This window comes from Salmo salar, chromosome 01, assembly GCF_965601325.2.
Source record: "Salmo salar chromosome 01, fSalSal1, whole genome shotgun sequence".
Classification (NCBI taxonomy): Eukaryota; Metazoa; Chordata; class Actinopteri; order Salmoniformes; family Salmonidae; genus Salmo; species Salmo salar.
The window spans coordinates 166,173,131-166,187,899 of NC_138291.1; the positions used below are offsets into that span (position 1 = coordinate 166,173,131).

The window sequence follows — 14,769 nt, forward strand, 5'->3', positions numbered from 1 at the left end:
AACAGCAGAGATCCCCTGTATTGGATAGAGATAATCAAGAAGGGCAAGAAATTGTCAGACAGGGCACTTCCTGCATGGAATCTTCTCAGGTTTTGGCCTGCCAAATGAGTTATGTTATACTCACAGACACCATTCAAACAGTTTTAGAAACTTTGGAGTGTTTTCTATCCAAAGCTAATAATTATATGCATATTCTAGTTTCTGGGCAGGAGTAATAATCAGATTAAATCGGGTACGTTTTTTATCCGCCTGTGAAAATACTGCCCCCTATCCATAACAAGTTAACACATTTTTGGTTACTACATGATTCCATATGTGTTATTTCATAGTTTTGATGTCTTCACTACTATTCTACAATGTAGAAAATATTAAAAATAAAGAAAAACCCTTGAATGAGTAGGTGTGTCCAAACGTTTTACTGGTACTGTATATATATATATATAGGTGTTCATAAAGTTTTATATACTCAGTATAGATGTTATCGCAGTGCAGCGAAACGCTTGTGTTTCTAGCTCTAAGAGTGCAGTAATAGCAATATAAAATAATACACACATAATCCAAAAAGTTAAAAGAAAGACATTAAGAAATAACAGAACAAGCAATGTCAGAATAGAGTATATATATAAAATGTGCCGTTTTGTCACACAACACAATACCACAGATGTCTCAAGTTTAGAGGGAGCATGCAATTGGCAAACCATCTTCGCCTACTATACTGAGACTTGAGAAATAACAAATTGGACGTGTAGTACCTTGAGAGCTGTCGTGGTGTAACGCCTCCCAATTGGCACAGTGGTCTAAGGCAATGCATCACAGTGCTTGAGGCATCACTACAGACCCAGGTTTGCAACCAGGAGACCCCATGAGGCGGTGCACAGTTGGCCAAGCGGGCAGGGTTGCGTTTCAGAGGATGCATGGCTCTCAACCTTTGCCTCTCCTGAGTCCATACATTTACATTTTAGTCATTTAGCAGACACTCTTATCCAGAGCGACTTACAGTAGTGAATGCATACATCTCAATTAACTTCATACATCTTTTTTTTTTTCCCCGTACCTGCCCCCTGTGGGAATCGAACCCACAACCCTGGCGTTGCAAATACCATTGCAAACACCATGCTCTACCAACTGAGCCACAGTGAGTTGCAGTGATGGGACAAGACTGTAACTACCAATTGAGGGTAAAAAGTACAAAAAAGGAATAACACATGAAAAATGAAATACTGCAAAGCATATGGCAAGAAACAGGGCAATTGTCTGTTGGTGCCATCATGTCCAGAGAAAAACGATTCCACACTGCTCTCTGCTGGTGACAGTAGAGTACTATGAAAATGTGAATGGGATTCTATCGCGAGAATTAATTTCCAAATAGGGCTCGTTGAAGTTTGCTGTAAACAAATGTGCTGTGCAGTTTACCAGATCTCATAGTAATGCTAGTCAGTCATCCAGCTAAGCAAACGTTTTGGGCGGTCGACTTTATATCTTGGCTAGGTAGCTAGATGTTACAGAGCTCGCTGATGCAAAGCTACATTTTAGTCGTAGGACAAAGTTTTAGTTCAGGGTCCGCTTAAACAGTCCGTAATTTGGACCAGTTTGACAAGCCTGACACTGCACTGGAAGCATTTGTTTTGACTTCACTCTCTCCACACAGCGGTCTTACGAAGGTTCTACTTTTACGTTATAAAGAAGAGAAACATGAGCTTTCTATTGTGAGTATTCGTCTCCCACGTATTATGTTGTTCAATGTGCCTGCCTTTTCAAGCTAACGTGTTAACATTAACATAGCCAGCCGTGAAAATGTTATAGGCTAACGCATATAGCTAGGCTAAGTTTAGCTACAATATGGAAATGCTAGCTAGCTGAGTGTATGTGGAGTGTACAGTAACGTTAGTTAGTTGGATAGATAGTTAACGTTAACTACCTAGCTAGCTAGTTATCTACTTAGCTAGGTCTGTAGCCGAACGCTGAATTGTACTGTTAAATGCCACGATTTCTAACTAGTCCAGCTAGCTAGCTAACGTTATAATAAATAGGTAACTATTATTATCTATTGCTATCAAGTTGGCTAAATTTGCTATGACTGTCTCTCTCTAAATAATTAGCAAATGTGTGGCATCATCACGGTAGCCTGCGACCTAACGTTACATACAGTACATGCAAGCAAATGGGCCTTAGTTGTTAGCTAGCTACGCAGCTTATCTAGTTTGCTATGACTGAAAATATACGTTTTGCAATCAGTGCTTTTTCTTTGACATAACATTGTCAAACACTGGAGTTACATTCTTAACCAAATTGTTAACGTTACTAGCTGACTATCAAAGAGAGTACTTTGGCAGTTGCTATTTTTTCAGAGGGTGTGTGAAGTCAGCTTTTGTTGAACAAAATATTATGTGCTCTTCTATTATGTAACAATTTCTTTATTTTAAAGAACCCAGTAGCCTACTGTATCACTCCCTAGTTCACTTCCCTTATCTCCCTGCCTGACACACACACACACATAGCTAACAGAATGGCTACACGGACTATCTGAGTTGACCCTTGTATTTTATTCTTATTTTGCAGTCTCTATGAACACTCACAGGGCTGCACACTGACACACCAACACACATGCAAACACTAACTCAACCATTTGCTCATACATACATAATATGCACATACATTTATACTGACTTTACACACATGCACACCCACTCACATACAAACATCATATGCGCTGCTTCTACTCTGTTTATCATATCCTGATGCCTAGTCACCTTACCCCTATATATATCTACCTCTATTGATTCAGTGTCCCTGCACATTGTAAATATGGTATTGGAACTGGCCCTGTATATAGAATGCTTGCTTACTATATTGTGTTCTTATTTTTATATATTGTGTTAATATACTGCTCAAAAAAATAAAGGGAACACTTAAACAACACATCCTATATCTGAATGAAAGAAATAATCTTATTAAATACTTTTTTCTTTACATAGTTGAATGTGCTGACAACAAAATCACTCAAAAATAATCAATGGAAATCCAATTTATCAACCCATGGAGGTCTGGATTTGGAGTCACAATCAAAATTAAAGTAGAAAACCACACTACAGGCTGATCCAACTTTGTTGTAATGTCCTTAAAACAAGTCAAAATGAGGCTAAGTAGTGTGTGTGGCCTCCACGTGCCTGTATGACCTCCCTACAACGCCTGGGCATGCTCCTGATGAGGTGGCGGATGGTCTCCTGAGGGATCTCCTCCCAGACCTGGACTAAAGCATCCGCCAACTCCTGGACAGTCTGTGGTGCAACGTGGCGTTGGTGGATGGAGCGAGACATGATGTCCCAGATGTGCTCAATTGGATTCAGGTCTGGGGAACGGGCGGGCCAGTCCATAGCATCAATGCCTTCCTCTTGCAGGAACTGCTGACACACTCCAGCCACATGAGGTCTAGCATTGTCTTGCATTAGGAGGAACCCAGGGCCAACCGCACCAGCATATGGTCTCACAAGGGGTCTGAGGATCTCATCTCGGTACCTAATGGCAGTCAGGCTACCTCTGGCGAGCACATGGAGGGCTGTGCGGCCCCCCAAAGAAATGCCACCCCACACCATAACTGACCCACCGCCAAACCAGTCATGCTGGAGGATGTTGCATGCAGCAGAACGTCCTCCACGGCGTCTCCAGACTCTGTCACGTGCTCAGTGTGAACCTGCTTTCATCTGTGAAGAGCACAGGGCGCCAGTGGCGAATTTGCCAATCTTGGTGTTCTCTGGCAAATGCCAAACGTCCTGCACGGTGTTGGGCTCTAAGCACAACCCCCACCTGTGGATGTCGGGCCCTCATACCACCCTCATGGAGTCTGTTTCTGACCGTTTGAGCAGACACATGCACATTTGTGGCCTGCTGGAGGTCATTTTGCAGGGCTCTGGCAGTGCTCCTCCTGCTCCTCCTTGCACAAAGGCGGAGGTAGCGGTCCTGCTGCTGGGTTGTTGCCCTCCTGCGGCCTCCTCCACGTCTCCTGATGTACTGGCCTGTCTCCTGGTAGCGCCTCCATGCTCTGGACACTACGCTGACAGATACAGCAAACCTTCTTGCCACAGCTCGCATTGATGTGCCATCCTGGATGAGCTGCACTACCTGAGCCACTTGTGTGGGTTGTAGACTCCGTCTCATGCTACCACTAGAGTGAAAGCACCGCCAGCATTCAAAAGTGACCAAAACATCAGCCAGGAAGCATAGGAACTGAGAAGTGGTCTGTGGTCCCCACCTGCAGAACCACTCCTTTATTGGGGGTGTCTTGCTAATTGCCTATAATTTCCACCTGTTGTCTATTCCATTTGCACAACAGCATGTGAAATTTATTGTCAATCAGTGTTGCTTCCTAAGTGGACAGTTTAATTTCACAGAAGTGTGATTGACTTGGAGTTACATTGTGTTGTTTAAGTGTTCCCTTTATTTTTTGGAGCAGTGTATATTTTTGTTCTACCTTATGTTATTTTTAGTATTACATTGTTATTGACTACTGCATTGTTGGGGTTAGAGCTTGTAAGAAAGGCTGTGCGTGTGACATAACTTGAAACACACACACTTGATCCATTTCATTGTCTTTCCATTCTAATTTCTCCCACAGTGGCAATCGTTCGTCCAAGACTTTCAAGCCCAAGAAGAACATCCCGGAGGGATCTCATCAGTATGAGCTGCTGAAACATGCCGAGGCGACACTGGGCAGTGGGAACTTGCGCATGGCTGTCATGCTACCCGATGGGGAAGACTTGAACGAGTGGGTGGCAGTTAACAGTAAGGAACACATCCACTTCTCTAACCCCTTAACACCACTAACATTGTGTGAAATCTTGATCCCCTTCTAAGTGTCTACTCAGATTCAATAGCAATCTGCAAGGCTGAGGAGTTAATTTTCAGTATAGAATTGGGCCTAGTATCTGGGAAGGATTTTAACATAAACTCCAGACCAAAAACTACATTGAATGTTAAACAGAGATGATTGTCCACCCCTGTCGGTGCTTTCTTTGCTGTCTCTGTTTTTCCACCAAGACGGATGACTCGTCCAGCGGATGTCTCACTTCCTCTGGGACACACTGATGACCTAACCCAGTCATTCAGCGGACAAGCTGTCTGGGTTTCTGCTGTGAGATTAGCAAATAGAGAACCAGGCTACGCTAACCTCACTAAGTCAGAGCTGTCTGTGAAAAAGGACGTCCAATTTGTTATTTCTCAAGTCTCAGTATAGTAGGCGAAGATGGTTTGACAGGTGGAACTTTCAGAGCTTTGCTCTTCTACTGACTTCAATGTGCATAGTAGGTCATGTGTGATTGAGAGGGGGATGCATGGGCGTCTCAAGCTAATCTGGGGCCCTGAGCAAGATTTAATTTCCAGTAGTCTGCTTATCGGGAGAGGCGACTCTGGAGGGCTGAATGATTGTGTGAGAGGGCTATTGTGTCCCCTATGTCTGCCAACACACTAATTAGATCTGAGATCCCACACTATAATGTTTATTTTCTTCTATATGAATGTTGTCTGGAGGATATAAATGCTATGGAGCTCAGCTCACATGCCCCTCATGATGCCACATGTCCTTTCTTTATGTCCACAGCTGTAGATTTCTTCAACCAGATCAACATGCTTTATGGCACCATAACAGACTTCTGCACTGAAGAGAGCTGTCCTGTCATGTCTGCTGGGCCTAAGTAAGTGTGGGTGTGTGGACTTGCTTGCCTTTCTGCCTATGTCATAATGATACATTGCCATTCATGTACAGTGAGGGGAAAAAAGTATTTGATCCCCTGCTGATTTTGTACGTTTGCCCACTGACAAAGAAATGATCAGTCTATAATTTTAATGGTAGGTTTATTTGAACAGTGAGAGACAGAATAACAACAAAAAAATCCAGAAAACCGCATGTCAAAAATGTGATAAATTGATTTGCATTTTAATGAGGGAAATAAGTATTTGACCCCCTTTCAATCAGAAAGATTTCTGGCTCCCAGGTGTCTTTTATACAGGTAGCGAGCTGAGATTAGGAGCACACTCTTAAAGGGAGTGCTCCTAATCTCATCTTGTTACCTGTATAAAAGACACCTGTCCACAGAAGCAATCAATCAATCAGATTCCAAACTCTCCACCATGGCCAAGACCAAAGATCTCTCCAAGGATGTCAGGGACAAGATTGTAGACCTACACAAGGCTGGAATGGGCTACAAGACCATCGCCAAGCAGCAAATGGAAGAAACAAAAGAACTGTCAATCTCCCTTGGCCTGGGGCAAGATGCAAGATCTCACCTCGTGGAGTTGCAATGATCATGAGAACGGTGAGGAATCAGTCCAGAACTACATGGGAGGATCTTGTCAATGATCTCAAGGCAGCTGGGACCATAATCACCAAGAAAACAATTGGTAACACACTATGCCGTGAAGGACTGAAATCCTGCAGCGCCCGCAAGGTCCCCATGCTCAAGAAGGCACACATACATGCCCGTCTGAAGTTTGCCAATGAACATCTGAATGATTCAGAGGACAACTGGGTGAAAGTGTTGTGGTCAGATGAGACCAAAATGGAGCTCTTTGGCATCAACTCAACTCGCAGTGTTTGGAAGAGGAGGAATGCTGCCTATGACCCCAAGAACACCATCTCCACCATCAAACATGGAGGTGGAAACATTATGCTTTGGGGGTGTTTTTCTACTAAGGGGACAGGACACTTTCATCGCATTAAAGGGATGATGGACAGGGCCATGTACCGTCAAATCTTGGGTGAGAACCTCCTTCCCTCAGCCAGGGCATTGAAAATGGGTCGTGGATGGGTATTCCAGCATGACAATGACCCAAAACACACGGCCAAAGCAACAAAGGAGTGGCTCAAGAAGAAGTACATTAAGGTCCTGGAGTGGCCTAGCCAGTCTCCAGACCTTAATCCCATAGAAAATCTGTGGAGGGAGCTGAAGGTTCGAGTTGCCAAACGTCAGCCTCGAAACCTTAATGACTTGGAGAAGATCTGCAAAGAGGAGTGGGACAAAATCCCTCCTGAGATGTGTGCAAACCTGTTGGCCAACTACAAGAAATGTCTGACCTCTGATGGCCAACAAGGGTTTTGCCACCAAGTACTAAGTCATGTTTTGCAGAGGGGTCAAATACTTATTTCCCTCATTAAAATGCAAATCAATTTATAACATTTTTGACATGTGTTTTTCTGGATTTTTTTGTTGTTATTCTGTCTCTCACTGTTCAAATAAACCTACTATTAAAATTATAGACTGATAATTTCTTTGTCAGTGGGCAAACGTACAAAATAAGCAGGGGATCAAATACTTTTTTCCCTCAATGTAACTTTTTTTGTGTAGATATGAGTATCATTGGGCAGATGGAACCAACATCAAGAAGCCGATCAAATGCTCAGCTCCCAAGTACATTGATTACCTAATGACCTGGGTGCAGGACCAGCTCGATGATGAGACACTGTTTCCGTCTAAGATAGGTATGAGTTCATGTCCATCATGTTTTGTCATAACCATGTCTTTGTATATTGCATTTCCAGTGAAGCAACACCATTTGTCTTTAGTTGTTTTATACCCTGATAAATCAATATACTTTGTACCTTTGCCCTCAAGGTGTCCCGTTCAGGCGGAACTTTATGTCTGTGGCCAAGACCATCCTGAAACGCCTGTTCAGGGTCTACGCCCACATCTACCATCAACACTTTGACTCTGTGATGCAGCTGCAGGAGGAGGCCCACCTCAACACCTCCTTCAAACACTTCATCTTCTTTGTTCAGGTACTGGACCGGAGCCCACTATCAATGTAGTCTGGTTCCCAAGGCTATTATTTCAGCAGTAGGCCTACCCCTTATTCGTAATGGTGTAGTTCTGGCAAGGCTACATTTAAAAGTTAAAGATGGAAATACCTGGTTCCCAGTCTTTTTATATCTGCTTGAGCTAGCTCATTTGATGTTGACTCAAACAGTGGCAGCCAGGTTATCCTCAGTGTATGCGACCAAGATCTAGAGGCAATGACCCTTTTTACAGTAGGACTGAGACATAAAGATGGAAACACTTGATTGGGTTTATGTAGCGCTTTTCCAGATGTTCAAAGTGCTTTACAATCTACAATGTATCCATCACCAATCTGTAGCAATCGCCTGCTTTAATCCCGGTCTTCCTCTCTGTCGCTTTCAGGAGTTTAACTTGATTGACAGGAAAGAGCTGGTGCCACTCCAGGAGCTGATTGATAAACTGACCACCAAGGACAGATAAACCCAGACTGACTTATCCTTTTAACTCTATGGTAGTCTACTATTATTTCTGCACAGATGTCCCTTCTACCCTGCCCTGCACTGGCTATATGTATACAGCATACGCTAACTTTGGGGAAATGTTCTGAAGAAAGCCAGGTAAGTAAGGAAGAGTCTTACACTGTCATAGACAAAGGGGTTCGACTATGAGGGAGTACTATACTGCTGTCTGAGCTGGTATGTGCTCATTATGGTTGGATTAATTTGGACCGATCCTCAAACTGAAATCACTGGTATTTATTAGATTCCTCTATTTGGTGTATATTTATCAGATGCTTCTACAAAACCTACCACTAAAGTTGGCACGTTCATACATGGAGGCTATGTAAGAAATAAAGGACTACATAACTATTGTACAAATATTTGAGCATATTGGTCACATTGGTGATAACTGCAACAAAACTCCTTACATTAGGTTGAAGAAATGACCCCATTGCCTAGTCTTGGTATAATGAGATGACTGGATTTAATGTATTGTGGGCTAACCAAAACCCAAATAGAGTTGGTATATATAACCCATATATATAACCCATCAAACATCCATTGATAAACTGTAAACAGAGTTGGTATAATCCATCAAACAGAGTTGATATTTCGAAGTGCCTGATTTATGGTTCATGCTTAGCCTCGTACTACCATCCTCATCTTGTGAGCGTACATAAATATATCAGTGAACGCAAACATATTTATGTAAGCTTGCGAGTTCAGGATGGTAGTATGAGGCTAGTTCACACTCACTCTCCCACAGAACAACAAAATAAGTGCACAACATACTGGTGGCTGCAAAGGGAACATTTGCCCTCACTGGCTTTCTCTGAGATTCCCATTGAAGTGTTACTTTATGTAACTATAAAAGAGCAGCTTTAATATGAAGGGAGAAATTTAAATCTGAGGTTTGGGTCCATGTTTTAATTTGCCTCAACATATGGTCATTTTTTGTTGTTGTCTGTTTTCAAGTCAGTTCTAGATACGACTACAGTAGTTTAAACTGTTACAATACCAGTAATGGCACAAGCTGTATTTGATGGGCCACATACAGTCTACAAGAAAAATATTGTCTTTGAGGCCAAGAGCACCGTAGTTATAGCCTGGTCCCAGATCTGTTTGTGCTCTTGCCTTCTCCATTGCTGTCATTGTCAAGTCAAACAGGTTCGGCATGACAATCAGTGACTGAGGGTTGGCATGATAGCACAAAAAGACTGGTACTCAGGCTACCATAGTTACTGTACTTTTATAAACAAAGATGGGGTGCTCCCTTGCCCTTTGTCTTACCAGCCATGAAGCACTTTGAACAGTTTCCTGACCTCTGCCTGAATGTTTTTCCTTTACGGCAAATATGCTGTCTTCTTTTAGAAACTGTACTGAACTACGTCATTTAGGCTCTGTTGCATTATCTTCCCATATAATGTTACTAAAGTGATGAGCCACGTAGTCAACTATAACAGCATATTCAGTGCTATCAGCGTATGCTTCTTTCAATAGTGTGATTTCCTATGCCTTTTGTAAGTTCTGTTGAGTAATGTATTGCTGTGCTGCAGAGGGATGGAATCCAAAATGAAAATGTTTACTATGCAATAATGGTCATGCCACTCAAAGTATAAACAATTTACTATTTTCCACTCATACAGATGGGAGCAAATGCTTTTCTTTCTGTGTGTTATTCAGAGGTGTTTTAAAGTGGTAGATATTGGTACTGAGACAAGTCCTAGAACAGCAACGGAACTATAGACCTACTACTATAGTATGCAGTAAGACATGAGTACAATGGAATATGTTTAAATGCCATTTTATACCATCTTTTCAGGAAGATTTGATATGGAGATGCAACTAACTTCTGCTATGAAATCCATACTGTAAATACAACAATGGACAGAATTTTGCTTTGATATCATATTTTGGTAGCTGGCATGGACTGATGGGTGTAAGTCTATATTAAAGAATGTTATTAGGTCTCTTTTAGAGGTTGTTTCTTTCCCCCTTTTACACCATGTCATATTTCCTTCTTACTTATATCAATGTGTTATTTTGACATAGCTTAAAAAAATTAACATGATTGTGTTGATCAGAAGGTGGTAAAGTAACAAAGCCCATCTGCCATGCTTCTCTGAGAACAAGGAAATGCTTGTTCATCACATGCAGAATTTGGTGCCCTGTCTGTATATTCCCCTTGCTGTAAGAGTATCTTCTGATGACTGAGTTGTAAATATGAATTTGCTAAGGGTGGTAAGTTACTGAACTGTACAATACTGAATGCTGTTTATGATGGAAATAAAGGTGTTCTTTGACCAGATTATCGTTGTCTTGCGTCTCACTTCTCTGGAGAAGAAAGTAGACCTACAGTATCATGTTTATGGCTCTTGTTGATCAAATCATATCCGTTGATTAAGGTCGTTATAACCAGTGGTGCAACAAACAGTAAAATAGTAGGTGGGGCGATCTCCCTCCTTCCACAAACTTTAGAAAACTCCCATGACGGGCTGCTTACAGTGTGACTAAGAGATGTTGCCGCCAAAGTTTCATAACGTCACAACGCGCCATCTGAACCAATTTCATCAGAATTGAAGATACTATAGTCCAGACACCTGTAACGAAACCTTCGACACAAAATATTAAAAAAATATGTCGCCCACGCCGCCGAAGAGAGCAGGTCCTAGTCTCTTAAACGACAATATGGACAAGACAAAACGAATTTCAATAGAAGGCAACATTGGTAAGTAACGCTAGTTTAAAATGGTCACCAACTTGGATGTAGGATTGCTAAAAATAATACAATTGCTATACTGCCCCTAGCTAGCTCGTAACTGTAAAACGTTTAACTATAGAGCGTGCCATGTAGCTAGCGTTGTTGATTACATGATTTAATTTAACGTTAGCTAGCTGATGCGCAGGATAAGTAAAGGTTAAATTAAAATTACTATAAAATACAAAAAATGTTTTTTATAAATCTGTACAAACAGTGTATTCCTAAAGACTAACATAACAAGGATCTACTATTTACAAAACTCACATGAAAACATTTTGAAAATGTTTAATGTCACGCACCAGGGCTTCCGTTTTATTCTAGTGAGAGATGTAGTCACAATACTGTAGTTATTTTCAACTGAAACGTCTGCAAAGATTGTAAATAGATATTGATATGGTTGAACTTGAAATTGTATAGCAGTCGGGGTTATTGTGGAAATGGAAACTGACTTCAGTGTCATTTCCGCAGCGGCGGGCAAATCTACATTCGTGCGCCTTCTGGAAGAGCAGAGCAAAGACTGGGAAGTAGTGCCCGAACCCATCGCCAGGTGGTGCAATGTACAAACACAACACAGCGAGTTTGAGGTACAGTATGCTTATCTGACCGAACTTTCACCCATCCCTCAAAGGAGTTTGACCTGTGATTAATGAACACACACAGAGACGGTATACATACCAACCCATGCAAAGAGTTCAACTTCAGATGCTAAGATTGGCCACTTCTTACATGGCTCATGCATACATGTCTGGATCAGGGCTGAATATTTCTGATCTGTAGATAAGTGGAAGAGAGTGTTAGTTATCCGCTCCCTCCCTAGTGGTTTAAAGGTCTCATATCCACATCTATCCAGTTGCTAACGCCAGGAATTGATCAGAAATTAGATAAGGATTGTGTCCCAAATGGCACCCTATTCCCTATGTAGTGCTCACTTTTGACCAGGGCCCATAGTGCTGTAGTCGTGTAAGTAGTGTACTATTTAGGGAATAGGGTGCCATTTTGAATGTAACCTAGATAACATTAATCCTTGGAGTAATGAACTGATGAAACCAGTCAGAGAGGAACCCTGAATGTTGTCATAATGGGACAGCTGGTAGTCAGGATCTAGTCAGGGTGTACGGCAGAGGTAAGCAAACCTGTTCCCGGAGTGCCACGGGTAATGCAGGGTATTGTTCTAACTAGGCACCACACCTGACCAACTGGGCTCATTGATCAGTTTAATGATTCAACAGTAAATTCAACAGTTCTGGTTTTCCTTGTCAGTTAAATAAAAAAATGAAGTGCCTGTGTCACTCCAGAAATAGGGTTGCCTACCCCTGGTGTACGGATATTTAAAATGGAAATGTTGTGTAGATACATATTTTTCTGTGTGTGTGGTGGCTCTGTGGCATGATAGACAGCTCTGTGTCATGCCTGCCCTAAGAGATCTCAAGAGAGACATCTGAGTATGACAGTGTGCATTGAGAGTGAGTGTGTGTGTTTGGGTTGGGGGTATCGAGATGTTAATACCTTCATACCGTTCCTGTATCATACCGGAGTATACAGTATTACCGGCAGTGCATACAAGGGGCGCTATTTCTTTCCAAATGTATTTATTTACCGTGGGCAGATTCTCTGCTGTAACCTAGAAGCGTGATCTTGCAAGTTAGAAAACCAAATGCATAGCTGGATTCCTGAGCTGGAGATAATTTATTTGGCACATCGTAGATAGTTAAAGTGGCAATATGTAACTTTTTGGGCGACCTGACCAAATTCACATAGAAATGTGAGTTATAGACCTATTATTCTACTTGAAAGCAAGTCTAAGAAGCGGTAGATCTGTCCAATGTGCGCTATTTCTATACTCCCTATTCTTAAGTTTTGTTTTCGTATCTTTTACTTTCTGGTTTGTACACCAGCTTCAAACAGCTGAAACAACAATATTATTGGTTATTGAAAATATATTTCACAGCGGTTTGGATGGTACAATGATTCCTCTACACTATACTATCTTATTTTGTCACATAAACTGAAATTAGGCAAACTATTTGAGTTTTAGCAACAAGGAAATGGCGGTGCAACTTTAACTTATAGTTAGTTCTAAGCGTTGGCATAGCACGCAACCCCACAGCCAATGATTTAATTTTTTGTAATTATTTTTTACGGTATTCTAAATCCCTCTGGATACGGTACATACAGTATACTGTCCAAGTCTAGTGTGTGTGTACAGTATGTGCTGTGTTTAGAATAATACAGCAGCTGCCATCTGTCCCACTGCACTGGTCAGTGTCTGTTAGAATAGACACCCAGGGGAAAAGATGGCCCCCACCCTGAACAGCTGAGTATGGCGACAGGGCAGGGCACCACTACTGACCACCACTACACCCAGGCTGTCCCAACCAACATACATCACCCCACCACAATCTTCAGTTCAGTCATGTCAAATATGTCTGTCCTACTATTTCAGTTCCTCAATCTACATAGTCAGATGGTTTTGTCTACTGTAATATCAAGAGGTGTTCTGACATTATTGTTACACCACATGGTGAATAAGTACTATGCCCATCCCCAACACTCTCCCACCACCATTACAATTAGACAGGCTACCTTTGGATGTTTTCATTGAGAAATGCCAGTGGTGTAAAGTACTTAAGTAAAAATACTTTAAAATACTACTGAAGTAGTTTTTGGGGTATCTGTACTTTACTTTACTATTTATATTTTTGACAACATTCCTAATTAAAATGATGTACTTTTTACTACATACATTTTCCCTGACACCCAAAAGTACTCATTGCATTTTGAATGCTTAGCAGGACAGGAACATTGTCAAATTCATGCACTTATCAAGAGAACATCCCTGGTCATCCCTACTGCCGCTGATCTGGCTGTAACGGCTGTCGGGAGAGAGAGTAGACCAAGGCGCAGCGGAGTTAGTGTTCATCATGATTGTATTTAATTAACATAAGAACACTATACAAAAACAAGATAACCGACAGCAAAACAGTCCTGGGGCCTGTTGCACAAAACTAGGATAAGGGATTAAGCCAGGATATCTTGGTGATCCTGGCTCAATTGATCCGTAATCCGGTTGCACTAAAGATGGATAGGGGGCAGGAGGATATGTTATGGTATAAATTACCATGGAGATTTATTCTGTGGAGCTAGCCTGCTCCAGACCAGGCTAAATTCCAGGATCTATTTAATCTCATCCCTAATGTCAGTCAGCAGTCACCACAAATGGAAACCAATAGTTATTTCACTGCTCACTATACATTGTTATCACATAACTAGACCCACTGTCATTATTTAAACGTTTGTGATCATTAATTTCAATGATTTTGGATAAAAAATAATTTTTAGATTATGTTGCTATCATTAGATAATTTACAGTTTCCCATAGACTATAAGGCTATATATAAAATGATAGAATATTAGGGCCACAGAGGGGAAAAAAACACAAGTAATAATATTGTAACCGGTTGTTTTAAAGGAGGACAGTTGTTAAAATGACAGATGTGGGGCATTTCGTGAAATTGTACTTCAGTATGGTTTCATAAACAAAGACATGCTGATGTGCCAGAATATTAAGTATCACATTGTCATAAGTATCAAAACTGTAAAAACAATATGTAGCTTTTCTGCAGAAAGAACCAGCCTCATAAATTTATGACTTTATCTTCAGTGTGGCCCTAGTACTCTGTCATATAAACAAATACACATTCCATATGAATATAAAAACACAATGTGTAACATTATGTTCCTT

At 41.4% G+C, this 14,769-nt stretch overlaps 2 protein-coding genes across 4 annotated transcripts in view; both read left to right on the forward strand.

Moving 5' to 3' along the window:
• Positions 1 to 1,626: 1,626 nt before the first annotated feature.
• Positions 1,627 to 10,574, forward strand: mol1a (Mps one binder kinase activator-like 1A). The gene is given in 6 exon segments (NM_001140270.1): positions 1,627 to 1,706; positions 4,613 to 4,779; positions 5,594 to 5,687; positions 7,338 to 7,471; positions 7,605 to 7,768; positions 8,169 to 10,574. Coding segments are annotated over 6 exon segments (651 nt in total). The 5' UTR covers positions 1,627 to 1,692; the 3' UTR covers positions 8,247 to 10,574.
• A 131-nt stretch (positions 10,575 to 10,705) lies between these two features.
• The window catches only part of dck (deoxycytidine kinase), a 32,393-nt gene continuing 28,329 nt past the window's right edge, over positions 10,706 to 14,769 (forward strand). For 2 of the 3 annotated variants that reach the window (XM_082974955.1, XM_045717704.2), the window contains exons 1-2: positions 10,706 to 10,994; positions 11,496 to 11,611. In XM_082974955.1, coding sequence (XP_082831081.1) covers positions 10,904 to 10,994; positions 11,496 to 11,611 — 207 coding nt within the window. In that variant the 5' untranslated portion in view covers positions 10,706 to 10,903. 3 annotated transcript variants of the gene reach the window in all.